We start from the raw sequence: 22,673 nt of genomic DNA on the forward strand, positions 1-22,673 counted from the left end.
TTATGTTGCCAAATAACTTTTTTTTTGAGTCTTTTCTGTATAAATCCCCAAGCCTTACCTAGCCCTACAGGGAGGCAAGTTTCAATCGGCAGTTCTGTAAAGTGAAAGTTAAGAGGACAGGGTGTATTATGGAAATTAAATAGTCTTCATCCCAATAATCCTGGAGGGGAAACTTCAGTACCAATTTGGCTAAGCTCATCTCCTTTCTCTCCATTAAAACAACTACTTTTAACATTATATACATAAATAATCACTTTGTTATAATTTGTATACAGTTAAGTAAGTGTGCTTTAAAAACTAAGATGTCATAATCTTTAGATAAATATCATAGTAAGTATCTTATTGTACTGAATTTATTAATCTCACCATTTGAGCAGTCTGGACCAGTCCAGTTAGGGTCACAAGTACAGGAGCCACTTTCTTGGAGATACGTTCCATGACCAGAGCATTGGTCTGGACACATGGTCTTCAGTATTTCACAGTTGTTACCACCCCATCCTGGGTTACAGTGACATTCCCCATGGATACACACACCATGGTTAGAACATCCAGGGTCTAGACAGTCAGCTAGTGCCAAGAAAAGAGAACAATTTCATTAAACTTGGTAGATATCACAGTATATTTAGAATAAAGAATTAAATCCTAATCTAATTTATATGTACATTTTTGATAATGATATATCTACCATTTTCAAGCACTTGTTTCTAAAAAATGCAGTTATAATACAATAAAGCATTAAGAATCAACCCAATGCCATTCAGGTAACTAAGACTCTTGGAAGGACCTGTAATTTTCATGAATTACACAAATATGCTCTTGGGATTTCAGACTACTGCTGTCTGCTCTGTCAAATTAGAATAAGTACTGCCTTTTCTAGAACAAAATCTGTATCAGTTGAACTAATCCATGACCACTGAGCACTGACAGCTGCATGGTATCTTCAAATTGTTTGAGAAATAAATGAGTTGCATACTCTCTATCCTTCTTAATTCACTTTAATGTGCTTTAGATGATGAGATTTAATTTAGCAATTTGACTCAATAAAACTTTACACTTGTAGGGTCAATGGCCTGAAAATTTAATTCCAGGGACTTAACTGCATTACTTTGTGAGTGCAGATCAATAAAATCAATTTGATTGAAGAACGGAAATGGTGCTTTTTTGCTTTTTGAAAAAAACAATTTCACTGCACTGTACAGTATGGTATCTAGGCTCTCATCATTACATGTAGTTTTGGAACAAATCTGTGATGTGCTCATTCTCATTCATCTCTCATGTTCAATTACTGTTTCTTTCTAGAGATGTCAAAGTGCTCAATTTAGAAGCTGGCATCGATGTGAAAAACTACAAAAAGAAAAAATAACCAATAGGCCACTGTTGGTTGCAAAGCACAAATGTTTGCTTAGGTTCTGAGTAAAAATAGAGAATTATTCATGCTACTGCAAAAGAGCAAAGAGGCCATTGATATTGGCCTTTTTATTAGTTAAAATGTTTAAAAATGCCTTCGTAAGTATGGAAATTGAAATTACTTACATAAGCAAGCATATGAAAAGAGAGATTCATCTGCCAAACTAAAGATCACGGCTATAATCTGTTTCTTTATGAAGACAACAATAGACTTCTGTAAATACTGACATGTTTACCTTCTTCACAATTTTCTCCTTTGTATCCTGAGTTGCAAGCACAGGAGCCCATGATACAAATCCCACGACCCCCACACTGCGGGTCAATACACTGTGTAGTCGGCACATCACACTCGGTGCCCTTCCAGCCGCTGAAACAGAGGCAGCGGCCCTTGGAGTACTGCCCGTTGCCACTGCACAGCACCGGACAGGCTGCTGTGAAATAAAACACGACACAAGAATTAACGGCCACATTTTCCACCGAGGTTCTGAAAGGAAAGACACATTGGTAGAACAAGTAATATGCCAAGTTTCCCCCTTTTCTTTCCCGTCTTGGTAGTTTTCTGAATTACTTGTGTTTCTACAGCTTATTTATATCGGCTTAAGAAGGGAATCTCACTTGCATACCTCTTGAACAATCCGGACCCAGAAATCCTGGAAAACAATGGCAAGTTCCAGAAACACACTCTCCATTTCCATGGCAATTTCGAGGGCATTCCACCACAGACTCTGGAGGAAAGATAACAAACACTTGTTGGAGAGCCTGCCTCTTACAAAAGATACTCTGCCACTTTGATCATTTTAGCTAGTGTTGAATGAAGTATGACGGCTTGCTCCATACAAAAAAAACGGATTCATTTATACTGCAGCATTCAAGTCAGAAAGGGAAACAGTCCCACTTCAAATGCAGATTTTTGAAATGTTTTCATGATAGACTCTCCTTCCCCCAAATTAATTTCAAGTAGTATTTTCTTTCCAGGCTTTGAGGTTTGTCACATATGCACAAATGAACAACTTAAATGTATCTCTCATATTTTACCTAGGGCTTTAATACCCCAGGAATCACTCAAAATTAGTAAGAATCATTTAGTTTCTATTCGACACAGTGTTTAGGCTGCAGCCAGGAGAAGACGCTTGAAGAGCGTTCTTACCTATAACAATGGTGTTAAAAGACACCTGTTCTGCATTCTTCCCATCGTTATAAAAAGCCAGATGCCAAATCCCAGAATCTAAGTACTGGATGAAGCCAGCTTCGTGGAGGCTGATGGACCTTGCCTGCCGACCCGCTCTCTCAGCCTCCACCAGATTCCGCTGTTCTCTTGCGATCAACCTGCTGCCATCCAGGAGTTCCACAAAGTCGTACTGGGGACAAGGACCAGGAAAACCGTGTTCATAGTCAGAATTATGATTATGTGGTTATGCCTCTCTGTTCTTTTACCCTTCCAGTTTCTCTCTTTGGCTAATCCATATGTTAGAAAAAAGTTCCTGACTGACAGGCACACATGTAATTTTCCCTGTGAAGACAGGGATGAAGGAAACTATCTAGTGCACACCACTGTTGATTTAGACAAACCATTTTTTTCCTTATTAGATAATACATTTTCCACATTTATTCAATTTTGCCAATTAAGAAAGTATTTGATGAGCTTAGGTAGTTTGGGATATAGAGGTAACATCTATATGAGTTTATACTCCAAATCCATATTTCACTTAAACCATTAGATACTGCCTCCACCCCCATTTTTTCTCATGCTGGAGAAGGAACCCATGGCCTCACACATGTCATGGAAGCTCTCTACTACTGAGCTAAACCCTATCAATTTTCAAAATTTTATTATTTACGCAGGATGGTGGGGGTGAACCTATTATTTACGCAGGACAGCTACAGCAGGCTGTTTGTTATCACTAAAAGGTTCACCATCGCTGACACAGGGCCTTGCTGAATTGCCCAGGCTGAGCTCAAACATATGATCCTCCTGTCTCAGCCTATGGAATAGTTGGGATTACAGATGTGCGCAACTAGGGGTCCTAGACCTTTAGACGATCTCTTAAAGTCTTTCTCTCCTTTGTTAAAATAATCATGTAGTAGTAGCTATTTTTGGATACTTACTCTAGTGGGGTTATTTTTAAACCCCACACGAACTCTTTTGGGAAAGCATTATTAGTTAATTTTAAGGATAAAGGGTGACTCTTGGGGAGCCTCGGCAGGGTCATATACCCTGAAGGGTGGGGTTGGCACATGAACTTTGGCAGGTGCACTTTGCTCCACAGCGTGGGTTGTTCCTACCACAACCTGCTCCCCTCTTCTGTGACCCTAACATCACCACTTCAAGCATCGTGGAGAAATCCTGAAGTTCTTTTACTTAGAAATGATCAGATTAAAAACATAACAAGCTGCCTTTCCATCTTTGAGAAAAAATCTGAAGAAATTCAACAAGAGAGAAGACTGAAGGGCTGGCAGTGAAAGTTCACATGCCTTATGATAACCTCATGCTAGGTAAGTCATCATTAAACCTAGGTTTTGTTTTAATAAGATTATCGTAAACACTAAGGGTAGAAGGATAGAACTAGAGAATTTAAACTCTGGAATATGACTGGTAACAACAAGGTAAAATTTGGTAAGCAGAGATCATACAGAGAATTCAGAAGACATAACAAAACTTTTTAGATAATAGTTTCTTAAAAGTAGGGTACTTCAGTTTTTATAGACAGTTACCAAATTTCACGTTATTCCTGAGACATATTGATGGTGAAAAACACCCTATGGTAGTATAGTAAGTCCTGCCTTATGAACGTTTGAGTTGTAAACTTTCACAGGTGTACTGTATAAGACTCACTTTGTTGGATTACTAACAAATCTGATTTACGATCATTCTCCTGGAACAGAACTCGTTCATAAATCAGGGACTTACTATATATATCTGCATATGTACATAAAGTATAAAACATATGTACAATATATAAATTATCATGAGAAATATGTGTAAAAAGGGAATAATTAAATTAGCACTCAAAGTTTTCTTCATTTTTTTCTTTTAAGGAGGAAAATAATGGCATGTGGGTGGCTACTTAACCTATAAAAATGTCACTGGAATTTTATTCCCTAATTATCAGATGAAAATTAATTCAGCAGTTGTGAAAGGTGTACCTATTTCCAATAAGGCACTTTTCCTCATCAGATTTAAATGTTTATATTAGCAGGGGAAAGTAACAGAAAAAAATGGCATATTGCATATAATTTTCCCCCTAACAATAACACATTCACGCTGGCTTGAATCACCAGTGCAACATGCATGACTGTCTCATCAAAAGGCCCGCTGATCCCCAGAAGGTATCATGCCATGCCCCCTGATGTGACGGTCATGCAGGTACCACTGGTGGTTGAGAGTTGCCCGGCAATGAGATATACGAGTTATGGACCTGTCACAAATGTGTTAAACACAATAACTGAGGAAGCAAAAGAGAGGAAATTTTGAGTCTTAACTAGACTTTCAAGCACATAATCACAATCTTTACCATTATCATAGTGCCATTTACAGCATGCTATGAACAATCAAATAAGCCTGGGTGGGGAGTGATGGCAGTGGGAGGAAGCAGCTGATGGTTTTTGAGTATCTACCTAGCTAAGCCCTTCTGTAGGGACATTTCATGCAGGACTTAAGAGGGTTACTGACACACCTAAAGAAAAGTTCCCATTTACACTAAAGTAATCAAATAATCAAATGTACAAAATGGAAATAGTTCATAACCATTGTTGCTATGGTAGAAAGTAATCATGTAAAGATAAACCTGAGTTTTGCTTTGTACGTAGTATCTATTCATAAATTGGAGACATGGATTTTTGGGGTCTAGGAAGGAGCATTAAAATCTTACAGTATTTTTAGGATGAGGTTTTTTGGGCTAACTCTTCAATCATACCACTTTAGGTATCTATCATAAGGCAAAGCTGATACTTGATATGATTTCACATAATTTTGAACTTTGTTAGTGTAACAGCTTCTTTAAAGGGTAATTTTCTTATGCCAGACTATTATCAAATATATATACCTTAAAAAATCTTCTCATTTAAAGTTATTTGAAATTACAAAGTATTAATAAGCCCCATAAAATTCATAGAAGAAAAATTTGCCTATGTTTGCTGTATTTATTTTGATTATCCAATAGACCTTGTAAAATTGCAAATAGACATTTTTTCAGGTATCTTAGAAGTTCACTTCTGAAAAGACTATATAGATGTTTAATTCAATTTTGTTACTTAAGTGATGAGAATTCAGAATTTATGGATGCTTACTTGTGTCTTTAAATTATCTTTTTGGTGGTGGTGCAGTGCTGCCACCATCACTGGAATGAGAGTGAAGGCAAAGATTTTGGAGATTACCTGATCCAACCCTCTAATTTTACAGAAAGACACAGGCTCAAAACAGTTAAAGTACTTGTACAAGGCCAGAAAGCCAGAAAGTGGTAGGGGTGAGCGTAGAATTTAGACTTCTGCTTCCTATTCTAAAACAGCCTTCATTTAAATATACTACACGCCACACACACTCGTCTGTGAAGTGCTGAATTGCTTCCTTAGGCTTCTAACTGTCCAGAAGAATGAACTGGGCTTCAGGGAGAAAAAAAGCCAATTGACTTCTTGGCAACAGTCTAATGGACAGTCCTATAAAGGGTCACAAAGACTTTCAAAACTCAAGTGACTATTCTGAATGGCTGGCCAATTTTAATTATTTCAGGTTGATTTATTTAACATTCCCCAGAAACTGAGAAATGTTCCATTTGGGCTACTTTATAGCATATTTCATGTTTAAACACTGAACTCACAAACAGTTGTTTGCTCTGCTGATCTTGAATAAACTTGAGGAAGGAACTCTAATAACTGTAAAGCTTAAGAAAATGCATAACCAAAAAAAAAGAGGATTCAGGATATATCATGTACAGTTACAAATTCCCTATGATGAATGTGATCATTATGTATACCTAAATTGTACCAATAACCTTAATAAGTAAATAAATGAAAAGAGAAATCAGAACCAAAAAAAGAAACTGCAAAACCTACTTAAAACACGTATACTGCAGTAGAAAAGTGGACACTGTATATACTGTACCAAATAATATAATTATGAGTAAATCTGAAACTACCTTTTGATTTTCTGGAATTTATAAGTTGAATAACTACAGTTGTGCTTGGCTTGGAAAAATGCACCTCCAATTACAGAAAAATGCTTTTATATGTCATTTCATTGAAAAATATTTTATTTCACTGATTATTATATAAATGCAATATTTCTATTAAATTCTAGAGAATCACTTCCATTTAGGAAAAATCTGATTATTAATCCTAGTTGATGTCACCTATAACATGAACTGAAGTCAAATCTTAAAGTTAAAATTGGTCACAAGTTCTTCATAAGAAGTATTTGATGTGGAAGGATCCAAAGCGTTTGCTTTAATAGAGATTAGCAAAATAAATATGATATTAAAAATTTCAGTCATAAAATTTATAATATGTATATGAATTCAAACTACAACGACATTAGAGAAGATATGTTAAAATTTTCTTACTCATCTTTCTTTCAAGATGTGACTTCTTTACTAGGTCTAATCAATTTTTCTTTATAATTAATGGTCCTAGGTTATATAAAAGGTATTTCTCACAAAGTTATGTAATATAAAGTAGATAAGATGGTTTTCTAGTCTTACTTTATAAATAAAAAGTCAGCATGAAATTGCATGGGTAAATAAACTAATTATCAAATGTAACTTTCAGTTCGCCTTCAATTTTAATTAACTGCTACATTATCGAAATTCCTATACTTGCTAACATATTAGCTTTTTTTGGGAAAAGTCAGAATTATAGTATTCCATTTAAATAATTTCTCTTAGACATTAGAGAACCTATTTTGAGTTGGGGTGGTGGGGATTGAACCCAGGGCCTCATGTACCATTGAGTTATACCTGTACCTGCTTTGGGACCTACTTTTAAATATGATTTTCAAGTTAAACATTGTGGCCCAGTACTAGATTATAATAAAAGAGGCTGGGGGATTTTTGACAGTGGTTCAGCAAATGTAACTGTTACAGTGAGGGTTTGTTCACATAAGGGAATTGGCTTGGTGGTTTTTTAATCTGTTGTTCTGAGAACCAATACTTGGTTCTCTATATATGCTCTTTTGCCTATATATTTGAGTGTTAATCATTTTAGAAGAAGAATGACTAGCAGCTCAAATTCATAAAGTTCATACTATCATGTTTATGTTTCCATTTCTTCACTTGAGCACAAATGACATAAATTAAAAAGTATTCTCAACAAAATGAATTCATATTTAAAGAGAGTTACACTATGCATCTATTATATGAAAGGTGTGATGACAGCATCTGAAATTACTACAGAATCTTGGAAAAGCTGTGATGTTGTCCCCAAACGAACCTCAGTGGTCACTAAGTTACACATTTGAGCAATTTTTAATTATTCTTTAATGATCAAAGTAAGTAAAAAAGAAAGTGTTATTCTTCCAACTGCTGGTTAAAAAACCTCAAAGCAAATGTAGGCTACATTTAAAATCTTCCAACTACAAAAGATTCATTCCAAAGTGGTTAGTTAACCAAACAAATTAATTTAAGTAATAGAATAACTTTAAAAAATACAAACAAATGCTTGCCCTTCATGGACGGCAGAGCCTGCTCTTACCTGAGTATGGGAAGGTGGTAAGCCTTTTCGGCCATACACTCCGATCAGCGCGTCCTTCTGAAGAGAGATATTGAATTTAAGAAACTGTGGCTGATCAATAAAGAGCTGCGATCTCCAGAAGATCCCAGGAGGAACCTCTTGAATTGCTCTTCGGCCAATATCAAGTTCTCCAGAATCTATGGTGTTATTTTCCTGTGTAAATCCACCTAATTTTCCTGAATATAAGAGATCCATTGATAAAAAACAAAAATTAAAACAGGCTTTCTTTTCAAAATGTTATTTTCTCTAAATGCTCAGGCACGTCCTCTTCTTCTGATAGATGAAATGCCCTCAGATAAATTTCACTTGAAAAGCTTTTTTGTTAGATATTGTTGTTTTATTAATTCTGATTTAATACATTCTTTAAAATATTTAAGTCAAAATCCTTCAACTTCCTCCAAGGTATGCCTATTCCTGAAACTGTTTTACACCTGAAGTCTTTCTTGATCATTTGAGACATAATTATCTTACAAATTATATGTCTTGTTATTTCTTGGGAAAGATTAAATCTGATACTTAACAGTTATTTTAACTCCATCATAACATGACTAAGTGTAAATTAAGGCAGAATGGATTATGGAGGTTTCCACACCAGTCTTTAAGCAAACGACAATAAAACCAATCAATGGTACTGATTTATACAGCCCTCTCTAAACTAGATGTCAGGATGAATGAAAAATCAGATGTAGAGAGAAAAGCAGAGGAGAGTTCAGAGGGACATTGTGAGGTGAAAGGAAGGAGGAGCAAGTTTAAATTCTCAGTTTCTCATGCAGGCTGTCACAGTGTTTTCTTTTTTTGACTCTCATTTCACACTTGCTTTCAGCCTCAGTGAGCACACTGCATCATTCTTCCCATTGAACTTCACTCTGCAGGAAAAAAACTTCTGCTACCCAAATCCTGGCCTCTTAGAGACTACCTCTCCCCCTGCATTGACCTGGTCCCAGAAAACAGACCCAAGATTCCTCATTTTTGGCACAGCGTTTCCCTTTTATCTCTTGGCCATGGTTACTCTGTGGAGGTTAATAGTGAAATAGGCTTTATAATTTGCCATCATGGAAATATAACTACTTTGGCTCTTATGCAGAAAGGATCCATCTATCAAATTCAAACCTTTCCAAGTGATAACAAAGTTGATTTTATAATTTTGTCTTTACATTAAATTAACAAAAATCTTAGCTCAAAACTTTGCAGATTTAATCTCACATCTGAGATTTGTAAATTGTTTTATCCTAATTACAGGGGAGAGAATCTTCTATCTGTGAAAAATTATTAAAGTTGAGTTCATTTTTAATGAGTGTCTGCTGAGACAGAGCACCAAGGTGATAACAAAAATATATAACCCAAGAGTAGTATCTTTGAGATTACTTAACTTAAATAGCTTTTACCATAATTAGCTAACTACATGGTTATGAAAACACTTGAAACTATTAAGTCAAATGAGGACCTAATGCAATATATGATTGAGGGTCAGAGGAAGGTGATATCACTGTAGGCTGCAATTTGAAGGGTAAGTACAAAAAGGTTTCTGAGTTGGGGTAAGCATCTTGATTTAAAAAAAAAAGAGTGTGGAAATGGACATGGGCTAGGGTGTTGGTAAGCAGAGAAATCCATATGGGTAGAAGAGAAGTCAGACCCCGTGGGTTTGAATGCTGGGTCTGTCATTCACTAACTGAGAGTGCTAAAGGGAGACTTCATCTGTGACACAAAACCTCATCTGGAGCAGTATGATCATTGGATTCCTGGAAGGAATGCCTGGGGTATGATACAGAAAGTGCCTACTGCAGGGCTCAGTCCTCAGTATTAAATGAATGAAAGACATCAGTAAGTTGTCGTGGGACTGATGAGAAAAAGTTGGAAAGGGAAAATGCTATCAGTTTGTAGAGTGCCTGGATTACCAGATTAAAGGACATGGAATTTATATTTTAATATCTGTCATTTTTTGTATTTGGTAGCTTTTTATTTTAAAGAGAAAAAATAAAACAGTAAAATAGTTTGAAAACAGGTTAGTAGGAGAGTTACAATAATTAATACATTGCATGATGTCTTTGTAGTAGTTATTCAGAGTACAAGATATAGACATGATATCTTGTCCAAAGAATATTAGCACAAGCTTTTCTTTTCAATGAACTAAGAGAAGCTAGCTGTATAACTATCTTAACTATTTTGTGTATAAACATATTTTTTTTCTTTTTCCCTTTCTTCCTTCCTCTTTTCCCCATCACAGTTTGTGTTTTCTTTTGAACAGTTCCTTCCCAATTCACAATATCTACTGTACATTTTGGACCTTATTTACTCATTTAGTTTCTCACACTAGTGAGACAATACAATGCTTACCCATATGGGTCCAATTTATTTTACTTATGAGTATGATCTCAAGCTGCATCCATTTACCTCCAGTCTCCAGTTTATCCTTCTTTATGTCTGAGTAATACTCCATTATAAAAAAACTACTTTTTTAATCTATTCATCAGTTGATGAGCATTTGGGTTGTTTCCAAGATTTAGCTATTACAAACTGTGGTGGTATAAACATGGATGCTCATATATTGCTGTGGTAGGATGTTTTAAATTTTTCTGTAAAGATACCCAGAAGGGGAATAGCTGGGTCAAATGGGACTTCCAATCCTAGTTTCTTTTCTCTAGTTGCTTCTATTATTTTGTTCTTGTGGTTAATTTCTGGAATATTGATTATTATATGCCTTGGTGTAGATTTATTTTGGCTATGGCTACCTGGAGTTCTATATGCTTTATTTATTTGTATGTCAAATTCTTTATCTATGTTTGCAAAGTTTTCTATTGTTATTTCGATAAAGAGTTTTTTAATGGCTTTTGAGTTGTCTCCAGCTTTCTCATTGATTCCAATCAATGTTGTTCTTCTTTGCTTCATCCTCTAGCTGTTGGATTGATTTTTTGTGGTCTCATGTGATTTTTAAGATAACTTTGTTTTCCTGGTTGCTAGTTGCATTCTTGTCTTCTAGATCTAATATTCTATCCTTGTCTTCATTCAGTCTGCTGCATATACTTTCAGTGGAGTTTCTAATCTCCTGCATTTCTGCTTGGATCTGTTTTATTGGTACTATTTCTTGTCTACATTTGGCATTCATGATTTCCATCATTTTCCTGAGCTCCTCTATTTGTTTATCTGTGTCAAATGTCTTTTATTTTCAGAGTCATTTCTTAAACCTTAGAGATTATTCTTTTCTATCATCTCCTCCATTTATTTTTTCACTTCTGTTGCTATCATTTCCAAAAGTTCCATTTGTTGGCTTCCAATTTCCTGTATCTCTTTGTGCTCTAGACTTGTCCTAGGTGGCCTAGGCATCTGGGATTACATTTTGGGATTACATTACTTCTTCATCTAATCATTTTTTATTTTATTTTGTTTTCTGTGCTGATGCTTATAGATTTCTTATGTTAGATAGCCTTATCACTGGTGTTGAGGCTTTCTTAGGAGGTGTTTGTTCCTCTGGATGTCTTCCAGATATAGGTGGTTCTTGGTCTTTATGTCACTCCAAAGACATAAAGGAATAGCCATAAATGGATATATCCATCCTATTCCTTTGGTACTAGACTATGGTGATGGTTACGATCCCTTACAATCTTAGGGTTGTCATACAGGGGGAAAGACTGGTTATAGCACGTATGACATCCTGGTTAAAGTAGTTTAGTTGACAATAATAATGGACTCAAGTACAGCCTGGCTACTGACAAACTGTCATAACTATAAGCCTGATGTCTATAACCACAGGAGAAAGGTCTGCAGAATATAATGTAATAACTTATACCAGGAACTTGTATGCAAAAATTTTCAACTCAGTAGCGTAATTTTTATCCTGTTGGGTATGTCTGTGTGTGTGTGTGTGTGTGTGTGTGTGTGTGTGTGTGTGGTTTCAGGAGGCTAGTGGTGGGATGGAGAGATGAATGAGGTTAAATACAGTAGGAGCAAGGTTGGAGGGCACAGGATGATCATCCATGTTTTGGGTAATTGTAGGACACAGGAGAGAAGGGTTGGGAGAGAAGGCCTAGGAGATTTGAAATGTATGACAAAGAGAAGAGGCAATGTTTACTTGCATGAAAGTATCATAAAGTCAAGCTAGATAGCTGATGAAAGAGAGGAAGAGTCCCACCAGTGGAGGAGGGGTGGATCTCAGTCTTTTCTCACCAACTGTGGCACAGTCCCGCATCAATGGTAGAAGGGAGGAGTGCAAACTCACACTCCTCGTGCCAGTGGCACTGTCCCCAGACAACAGAGGAAGGGAATAGCATGAACTCAGACTCCACCCCTTGCAGTTTTTTATACAGTGCATTTTTGTTTTTTGATTTCACTCTATATTAGAGTATTATTACACTCTTTTTACTGAGGATGCATATATACTGGGATATTATGTTATTATGGACATTATGGTATGTCTTAAGAATAGATACTTTAAGAATTATGGTTAAGTGGTATTTTGATGGTACAAAAGCACTTGTGCTTGTGTTTGGTGTGGTGTATGTGTAATCCAGAGAAGAGGAATTTAAGATTGCTAAGAAACATGTCCCACAATCACAGATGAGTGAGGCAGATGCCCAGTTTATGGCTGGCAGGTTCTGAAGCAATTCACAATAAATTCACTCTTGTAGATAAATATGAGGTTTCAGGGAGAATGTGGTGCTAGTAAATGTTAGGATTGCTTTTTACCTGGACTACTGCATCCTACAATGACACATGTACCATGAGTTTCAAAGGACAGCTATAGCTAAATGGAGACCCATTAAGGTTCTGAGCAGGACAAAGGTGAAATGAAATCAGTTTCAGGAGTATTAAAGGGCAGTAGCATATGAATTCTAGAAATGAAAAAAGGAGTGAGAATGAAGTCTATTAACCCAGCTATGAGGCAGAAGAGGGCTGCATGATAAAGCTTACTGAAAAACAATATTTACAATTCACTTCCTCTTTTTTCCCCCAATGTCCTAAATCATGGCAGTTAACAGCCTTTCAGATACCAGGTCTTCAATCAATTTAGTAATAGCAAATGCTGTAAGGAATAAAATTTCAAAACTGAGTTACAGTAAACATTGTGATTTTCACATGTCAACCCTAAGGTTATAAACTCCATAATTCATAGGATTTTTATTATTTAGTTTAAAAGAACATGCATTCATTTTAGCAAAATTTGAATACACAGTTAAATAAAGAGAAAAAACTCACTATACAAATAATATTTTGTATTTCATTTGAACAGATATCTTGCTTTGTTTAGTGACATTTTAAAATATCTGAGATCAATTTCAACTTTTAATTTTAGGATACTTCTGTACAAGGACCAACATTTGTCATAAACTAGCTTTCACTGAGGAGATTGAAGGGGGGTAATAACAATGGAATTAACAAATTAACAGGTACTTTTACTTATATGTATTAAACTTTAAAACAAATCGATGAGATTAATGTTTTGAGAAGGGACAAATAAGGTTAAAAGAAGTAACTTATGTGTCCACAGTAAGCTGTGGTGTCAAGATTCAGAGTGAGGGCTGCATAATTCCAAAATCATGTGTTTTACATAATCATCAGTGGAATCTTTGCTTTTTATTAAAACAAAAATATTTATTTAAATTACTAGGTTTTCAATTATTTGTCTATTTCTTTTTTATTTTTTATTAGTGTATGTTGGCCATACATAATGATCACATTCATCCTGGGGAATCTGTACCTATATATAACATATCTTAATTCATTTTTTTCCCCATCCTTCTACCTGTTCTCCAACACTTCATCTCCTCCCCATCTACAAAAGCTCTGTTTCTGTTTTTCCCCTTCGTGCCTGTTTCTTATGAAGTCATTAAAACCTACTAGGAAATCCACAAAGTTTATAATTGTAGGAAATTAAGTTATAATTAATGTAATTCAGAAAAGCGACCAGTTTTTATTTAAAAGCATACCAAGTATACTATAGCATATCATTCTTTATGTTGAAATTTATAATAAATTTGTAATAAGTTTTTTGTCTTTTGGCTGACAATTTTTGAAATACTGACAACAGAATAGTTCACTTCCCCACTAAAAGTTTATTACATATATCGTATTTGAATATGGATATGGCTCATATTGGATTCATTCATCCAGTTTACACCCTACTAAGGCAATTAGCAAGTTCTGTCTGTCATTACTATCTGAAGCGTATGTAATTTCATCTATTGTCTGGTGGTGATCTTGTCTATTGTTGCTTTGAACTAATCGTAGCAGTTTTAATAGCACACTTGTATGCTGTGAGAGCTGGTAAAAACAAACTGGTGCTAATACTAGATTTTTTTTTTTCTTTCTAAAACATCATTTTTGCCCAAGAGTATTAGCTTCGGTCATAGTAATCAAGTTCTGATTTGAAGGGAATATAGTTTCATTGCCTCAAAGTAGTTGAATGGCTAAGTACTTTTGTTTTGCTGCCTTCTCCATTTACTGATTTTGAGGGGTTAAAAACTTTCTCACTGAAATGCTGTGAGAACCAATTGTTTGGTCAATAGATATTTCTACTTATGCAATCAGTCACACAGCTAACTTTAAAAGTGCCTCAACCACCACCACCACCACCAGTACCACCGAGTGTAATTTGATGTGCTTGACTGGGGCAGTAGTTATGACCATTTTTTTTGGTGTCCTTTAATAAAAAAAAAAAGGCTTAACTATATCATAAGCTCATAGAATGCAAGTGCCTGTTGTCATATAGTCCAGGAAACTTCAAGAAAATATAGTCATACCCTAGGGTACTGTAATTTTGTGATATGCATATTTGGTGCTCATCCCCCTTTCCTGGAATACAACTCCTAAAATCCTTGGAATCTTTAGGTGACAATATGTTCTTGTACACTATCGAGTTGACTGATGGTTAGTTGCTCAGAAGTAGTCAGGATGAACGCTTGTGACTGGGAAGATCAAGGTAGGATTAGAGAACTGGGACTTTTGCCCTACCTCTCAATCTCCGGGGAAGGGAGAAGGGTTGAAGGACAAGTTGACAACCAATGGCCAATGATTATATCAATCATGCCCATGTAATGAAGTCTCCACTAAAACTCAAGTTTAGTGAGGTCAAGTTTAGAGAGCTTTCAGATTGGTTTCCGGAGGATAGCATAGCTCTTCTCCCAAACCTGTCATATGCATCTATTCATCTGTGTTCTCTGTAATATCCTTTGTGAGGTAAACACACTTCCCGGAGCCCTGTGAGCCACTCTAGCAAGTTAATCTGTCAAAGGAAAGGACTGTAGGAACCCCAGTTTGTGGCAAAGCACGCCAAAAGCACAGATAAAACAACCTGGGGCTTTTGATTGACATCTGAAGTGGGAAGGGAGCCAGCTCTCAATCAGTGGGATCTGCCTATATCACAAGGTAGACCAGGCCAGAACTGACTTCGAAGACAGGGACGCCCAGCTGCTGTTATCTGCAGAACTGACTGCTGAAATCCTCACACCATTTGAGGTCACAAAATCTGTGCTGATTGTTGTGTCATAAGATCAGAAAAAATATTGGCTTATTTTTTTTTAACAGGTAAATTAAAAGTTTTCAATATGGGAAGAGTACATTGTTTTAGGTAATTTCTAGAACCCTAACAACTTCCATGTATATCCATTTTTTACAACAGAAAGGTGTGCTTCTTATACGACTGAAATCTTACATGATACACTGTTTTGGAGCATAAAGCTTGCAGGAAACCAAGAAAAAAAAAAAGGCAAAATTCAAAGTATTTTTGTTGGCATTGGTGAAGCTTCTTTTATTTCAGGTACTGTAAATCCAAGGAAGGGTGCTTCTGAATTTCATTAAGGGGAAAGCGTGAAGTTAAGAATGGGGTATTCAGAACTCTTGGCACACTTGAAACCAGATATATAAAAAAGGAGGAATAACACTTTTGAGCTGATAACCTATGACCTTTTTACCTCCCTCCACCATTGTCCAAGAATACGTTTCACCTGGCAGAGTTTTAGGATTACAAAGAAAAAGTCAAAGAGGCAAGAAATACAACATGCAATCACTTATTTATTTGAACTGTCAAAATTATGGCAAGGATTTGTTGTTTTTAATCTATCTACCTTTCTATCTAGAGCAGTAATTCCAAGTACGATGGCTGTCAAAAGATGCAAAATAATTTACTTGAACTGAAAAATTCAGCAGGTTATTTTTCTGATGAAAGTAAATTTAATTTTAATGAGTATTGGCTCTGCCAGTTTAATAATATAGTGGGTGTTCCCCATAAATTAAATAGGCAAATGAAATAGATATATTTAGAGCATATAACGAGATGAAAGCATTCAAAAATATTATAGTAGTGAAGGTGAGTGAAAATGGACAACAGTTACATTTGTCACCCCGTTCTGAGTATATGTGATTAAACAAAATCCAATCAAGTAAAAGACTAACACGTACAATTAGTAGTATTTTGCTAAGCCTTGGTAAAGCCTCTTTTGTATAACACAAAGAAACAGAAAAGGATTGATTTTAAAATGTATGCAACAAATTTTTTTTCAAAGTATATAGTTGCCAATTCTTTGCTTTCAATAGAATTGAAGGAGAAATGCAACAGAGCTAGCAGCTTGCAGATTACTAAGCATACTTTTTGTAAGTAGCTAACAATATGATTTTTGACATATGACTAATAGGGATGTCAAAGAATTGAACAGCTTCATTCTAGAAAAAACCCCCTCCATTCCCATCTATTTCTTTTGTAGGAAAACTGCTCATGTTTATATTTATAAAAAAGGACAACAGAAATAGAACAGAGAATTTTGCTTCATTCTTCCAATGTTGTTTATCTATGAATACAAAAATTATTCGAAAAAGTCCTCATTCAGAGAGGTATTTCCAATACATTTTTACTTTTGCTATTTCATAATTATCAAAATGTTTAACATATTTATATAGTAACCAGGTCATAGTCAGTCTAGAGAATACAACTACCAATTGTAAGCATACTCATTATAGAAAAAACTAGGATTTTAACAACACTATTTTATGGTCTCAGAAAATTTTAAGAATTCAAATTAAATTTTCATAGATATTTTCTTTAAAGGAACACAAGAACAAGATGACCTGAAAATCACACACATGAAATATGAATCTCATGCACCTGCCAATCTATATTTGCTTCAAATTATTGCAATACTTATAACAAATTTATTTTGAACGAAAGTTTTAGAATGTATCTTTTCTAAGAGACACAGACCACATCTCTCTTTAATCAGTGAGGTAGAGATGTAAGGAAAGCAGTGATTTTTCTCTGTTTAAATCTCCCAAAGCGGCACCTTAAATCAGTGTAACATTTCTATCTAAGCCTCTAGTTTGAATATCAGGAGATTAGAGACATGGAAAGGGCCTTTGTCTTTTAAAAATTCTGTCCCGTTACTTTTCTAGATATGCTGTGTCTCTAATTTGGACAAGTCAAGTGTGAACGTTCTCGTTAGTATTTTTCAAATGTTCTTTATTGATTGTAAACACACCTGGAAGTCAGGAAGGCACCGACACAATTTGATAAACTTGTAAATACTTGCACAACCCCTTCCTCTGAAGCTCATCAGTCCTCTTAGATAAAAGCCTGGGTACTGAAGTCTTTTATCATGTCCTGAATCCCAGAAAACTTTGGCTTCAGAGGAAATAAAGGAAAGCCAGTTCTAAGGCTCTCATCCTCCCTCACAGAGATCACTGCCTCTGTAAACCCCTAGAGCCTGAACCTGGGAATGATCATAGGAAACACCAAGGTTGTCTGCAGGGTTCACTAAGAGAAAAAGAAGGAAAAACGGAGGAAAACACAGAGCCAGGGGAACAGAGTGCCTTATAGTTATTCTCAACTCAAAGCTTGTGGGTTAGGTATCAAACCAATTAAAGCCTTCACAGTAAGGGTGAGATATACCAAGTCTTCAAGCACAACAGGGCACCATCTTGAAGATTTTTTTTCAACATGTCCTGTTGTGCCTGAAAGTGGGAGCCACTACTGGTCTTTTTACCTGCAAACTGTGATTTTTCCTTTCATCAGGAAGGATGTGTCACAACAGTCTTAATGTCTTAAAATACAGTTGTCAGTGTGTAGAAACATAAAGAGACCATGTACACAAAGCTATTGTTACTTTTCTTCTTCAGCTTATATGAAAACATATCTTTAAAGTCACATTTTAAAGAAACCCTTTAAGACATACTTTGATCTCTAAAAAACACTTTATAAACAATAGTTTATCAACAAGTGAAGCCGTAAGGACAAAACAGAGTATTTAAAATCATGTTAGTCATTAGGAGATTTGGTGTCTTTTAAAATTATTTAGTAACATCAAAAAAAATCACTACAAAATTATAAAATACTAACTCTTCTCCATATACATCATAAGTTTGCCACATGCACAGAATATAATGCTTAAAATGGAAAGGCAGAAAAGGAAGTCCAACTGTCAAAGTGTCACTGCAATTGTTGAGGAGGGTAAATAATAATATCATCATAGGTCCCACCAAGGCACTAATAATCAGAACAACAAGAAGCAAAGTTAGGCATCTGTAGGCACTCACCAGTCTGCCCTCCAATTCTATGACCAAACCTAGAGCTCAGACCCTAACTCTGAGAAAATAGTATGAACAACCATAAGCCATATGTTTATGTGTGGATACAGCATGCTACATTACAGCTACATCAAATAAAATATAGCTACTTTGCAAATGTAGTTTAATGGACACAATCAATATGGCATCTAATTAAGGAACTATTACACACTGCAATAACACAAATACTATAAACAGAATTGAACAAAAGTCAATGCTCTTGCAGCCCTGTTAGTCCTATTTCTTCAATTCACAGGCAATCTTTAACCTGCTATAAAATCTAATTCTCTGAAGTTGTCCTGTATTCAAGAAAATAATGCACAGTGAGCAATAATGAAAGACAATTGGAATGATTTAAACAGAATGAATCATGTATATACGCTTACACACATGTAGGATTTCAATTTGTATTCATATAAAAGAAGTTTGTTTTTTTTTAACTGGAGGAGTCATTTGGCATAGCTACCTTAACCAGTGCTTACAGCCTTTTATTTTAGTCTTATATCATCCCAAAATGTTCTGTGCTACATTTTGGTATTCATCTCATTGTCTCTTTCAATGAAGCTAGTGTTGAAATGTCCTGTCACTGTCACCTCTACTTTACCCTGTGTAATTACCCTTTCTAATTCATTGTAGTGGTTTGCTTGACTTCTGTCTTGCCTACTAATTCAAGAACTCTGGGAACAATAATGACTGCCATCTTTTTAAACTGGTATATTCTCAAAACCTCACTTAGGCATGACATATAACATGTGCTCATAAATAAATGTAAAATAAATGAGTACTAGGCGTTCAAATAAAAATTAAGGCCAAGATTCCTTTCATAAAATCCAAATAACTAAAAATTAAATAACTAATGATAGGCTTTCCTTTATTGCTTTAGAGAATATAATTGAGCTAATTTAAGGATCTATCTTAAGAATTTTGCTACAAATTATAAGTCATAATCTTGAATTGCTGAAAGTAAGAAAATGAATAATTATTGATATTTATTACTGCTTGGTACCCTACATGAATTTTCTTCAGCTTACTATTACCCTATATATATTTTTTGTATTTTTGAGACAGGGTCTCGCTATGTAGTTCAGGCTGGCCTTGAGCTCACTTTGTAGCCCAGGCTGGTCTTGAACTCACAACAATCCTACCACCTCAGCCTCCTGAGTGCTGAGATTACAGAAGTGTGCCACCATGCCAGCTACTATTACCCTATAAAGAAACAGGAGGTTAGAGAAGGTAATTTGCTTACAGGCCAGGGGATGGCTGATCTTCAGTTCTTGCCCATATACTATATAATGGTTCCTTTATATATAATTTCTGCAGGGCACGATGCTGGGCCTTTATATACTTTATACTGTATCATTTTCACTCATTCATTCAAAGCACACCTTTGAGCATCTATTAGAGGCCAGCAACAGTGCTATGATTTTGGGGTAGAACACTTTAGCATACGTTAAAGGCATACATTAAAGTATTTATTTTGACTACCCCAAATCATCCTATAAGGTAAATATTATAAATTTCTTTGAACTGATAAGAAAAATAGAGACACAAATAAGCTCTATAGCTTGTGCCAAGTAATACAGGGATTAAGGAATGGACTAGGACAGAAACCAGGTGGTTTGGCTCAAGTCTACACTCTATCTTTCCGTTATATTGTTTCTGCATCAGAGTATGGTGTGATGAACAGCCAGACTGTGAAGAGGCTTGCAAGCCATTGAAAGACTCTAGGCCACTGAAAGGAGTCAGGTGAGTATTATTACCTCAGCTTTGTACATTAACAAAAGACAAGCGAGGCTAGAGACAACACCGATAGTGTTGCTGCCTGTGGCTGCTATAATCCAGGTGAGAAATAATAGGATCTAAAAGCTCTTCTAGAGTAAGAATAGTCAAAGTTTTGCAAGAGATTGAATGTGAGAGGCAAGAGAGAAGGAGCCAGGTGTGACTCCTGAACTTCTGACCAGGTAACTAGGTAACCAGTGATGATGTTATTTCCTGATACAGAAATCCCTGAAGAAGAGTCGATGTGGCAATTGTGTTTCCCAAAGATGATTACAAATCTTCCATTTCACATAATCCTATGCAATGAGCACTCCATTTCCCTAGTCAAGAGATTAACTGCCCTCATGGTGAAGCTAGTTAAGTTCACTTCTTGACTAACAGGATGTGATAAAAGTGACATCCTCACACATTGCATTTAGGCCATAAGAAGTCTTGTAACTTCTAGATCTATTGCAATGCTTCCTCTTGGGACACTCCTCTTCAGAACCAGCCACTACTTTCTGAGAATCCCAAGTCACATGAAAGGCCATGTTTACATGCTCCAGTCCATAGCTACAGTAGAGGTGAGCTTGAGTCAACAGGCAGTACAAACTGCCAGTCACGTGATTGAGCTATCTTGGACTTCTAGCTTAAAGGAAACCCATCTGACACGTAGGAGCAATTGCATGAGAGTCCCAACTAAGAATGCATGAGTCCCAACCAAGAACTTCCCAGTCAACTGACAAAGCACGAGAGATGATAAGTTGCTTTTGTAAACTACTGAATTTTGGTACAGTTTGTCACGCAGTAAGAGATAACCAAAGTAGTTGATGAGGCCAGTTTTAGACGCATCTAATTTAGATGTTTGGAAGACACCCAAATGGAGATGTTCCAAAGAAACTTGGACATATTTGATGTAGTTAAAGTCTGGAGCCAAGGACAGCAATCTTGGTTGGACTTATTGATTTAAGGATAAACAGAATATAGAATGTAACTAAATCCAGGAGAGTGGGCAAGAGAACCCGGAGTAATTATTAGAGTACAAAGTCCTGAGGAACAGTAACGTTCCAAACAGGCAGAGGGAGGTAAGCCAACTAAACAAACTGAGAAGCTATTATAAAAAGGTCAGAAAGAAAGAAAGATATGATGAATGTAGTATCACAGAAATTAAAAGAAAAGAATATTTCAAGTAGGAGGGACAGGTCAGCTCTAGTATTATCAGGAACTCAAACATGATAAAGAGTGAAGAGTACTCATTGGTGCTTTCGACATGACAACGGTTAACCATGGAAGATATCAATTTCAATGAGTGGCGGTGATAGAGGATAGTTGTGAGAAAGGAGTACTGCAAAAGCCAGACTGTAATAGGAGTAAGTAGAAGGTAAAAAATAGGTGTAGGGAATACAGACACTATGTTCAAGAAGCTGGCTCTAAGGAAAGAGAGAAACATTGATAGAGCTAGAGTAGGAGGCAGCCAAGGGATTTTTCTCCCCCTCTAAAATAAAAAAGATACTGGAACATTCAGATGGTGGCTGAACAGTTTCAGTAGACTAGGAAAACATTTATTTATTTATTTATTTATTTATTTATTTATTTATTTATTTATTTGGCAAGCATAAGGTTCTGAGTTTGATTCCCAGTACCAAAAATAAATAAATGAGGAGTACTAATGGAATAAATAACTTCGAATATGGAGAGGAAAGGGTGAAAGGATACACCCACATACACATAGGAATGGAAATCTGTTCACAGGGAATTAAGAAAGCACTCTCTGAAGGTTTCGGTTTTTTCTGTTGACTAGAATACAAGGTCATCTACAGAGAAAGGGCTCTGGGTATAGCAGGAAGATGAGAAATAATTTCTGAGAAGTACAGGGGAGAGTTCTTTGAAAAGGGAAACCAGTTGGGATGCCAGACTGTTGGAGTTGGTGAGCCAAGAGATAAGTATCATTATTCCCTCTTCACATGTGAGGAAATTGAGGCTCAAAGAGGTTAAGTAACTTGTTCAAGGTTACAATGTAAACAAATGAAGGAGCTAGCATTTAAGAACAGGCCTATGTGATGGTTTCCAGTACATTAGGCTAAGAGAGTTCCATGGTCCAGGGGAATAATTTTAGTCTGCAGAAAGGAGTTCTGTCTGAACTCCAAACTTTATTGTTACCTATTTATTCATTTTCATCCAAAAGTGTAAGATGTTACACTTCTGATATCTCATTTCTAAAATCTGCAGTCAAGAAAGGTCTC

The 22,673-nt window shown here is 35.9% G+C and overlaps 1 protein-coding gene across 2 annotated transcripts in view; it reads right to left on the reverse strand.

The window, feature by feature from the left end:
- Positions 1-22,673, reverse strand: part of Tenm3 (teneurin transmembrane protein 3) — a 613,899-nt gene that overhangs the window by 111,455 nt on the left and 479,771 nt on the right. For both annotated transcript variants that reach the window (XM_013513154.1, XM_013513152.1), the window contains exons 7-11: positions 8,089-8,303; positions 2,555-2,765; positions 2,031-2,132; positions 1,644-1,838; positions 367-567 (exon numbers count right to left, since the gene is read on the reverse strand). In XM_013513154.1, coding sequence (XP_013368608.1) covers positions 367-567; positions 1,644-1,838; positions 2,031-2,132; positions 2,555-2,765; positions 8,089-8,303 — 924 coding nt within the window. The remainder of the gene's footprint in view (positions 1-366; positions 568-1,643; positions 1,839-2,030; positions 2,133-2,554; positions 2,766-8,088; positions 8,304-22,673) is intronic.

The sequence above is a fragment of the Chinchilla lanigera genome, unplaced genomic scaffold (genome assembly GCF_000276665.1).
Source record: "Chinchilla lanigera isolate Chin_1 unplaced genomic scaffold, ChiLan1.0 scaffold00002, whole genome shotgun sequence".
NCBI lineage: Eukaryota > Metazoa > Chordata > Mammalia > Rodentia > Chinchillidae > Chinchilla > Chinchilla lanigera.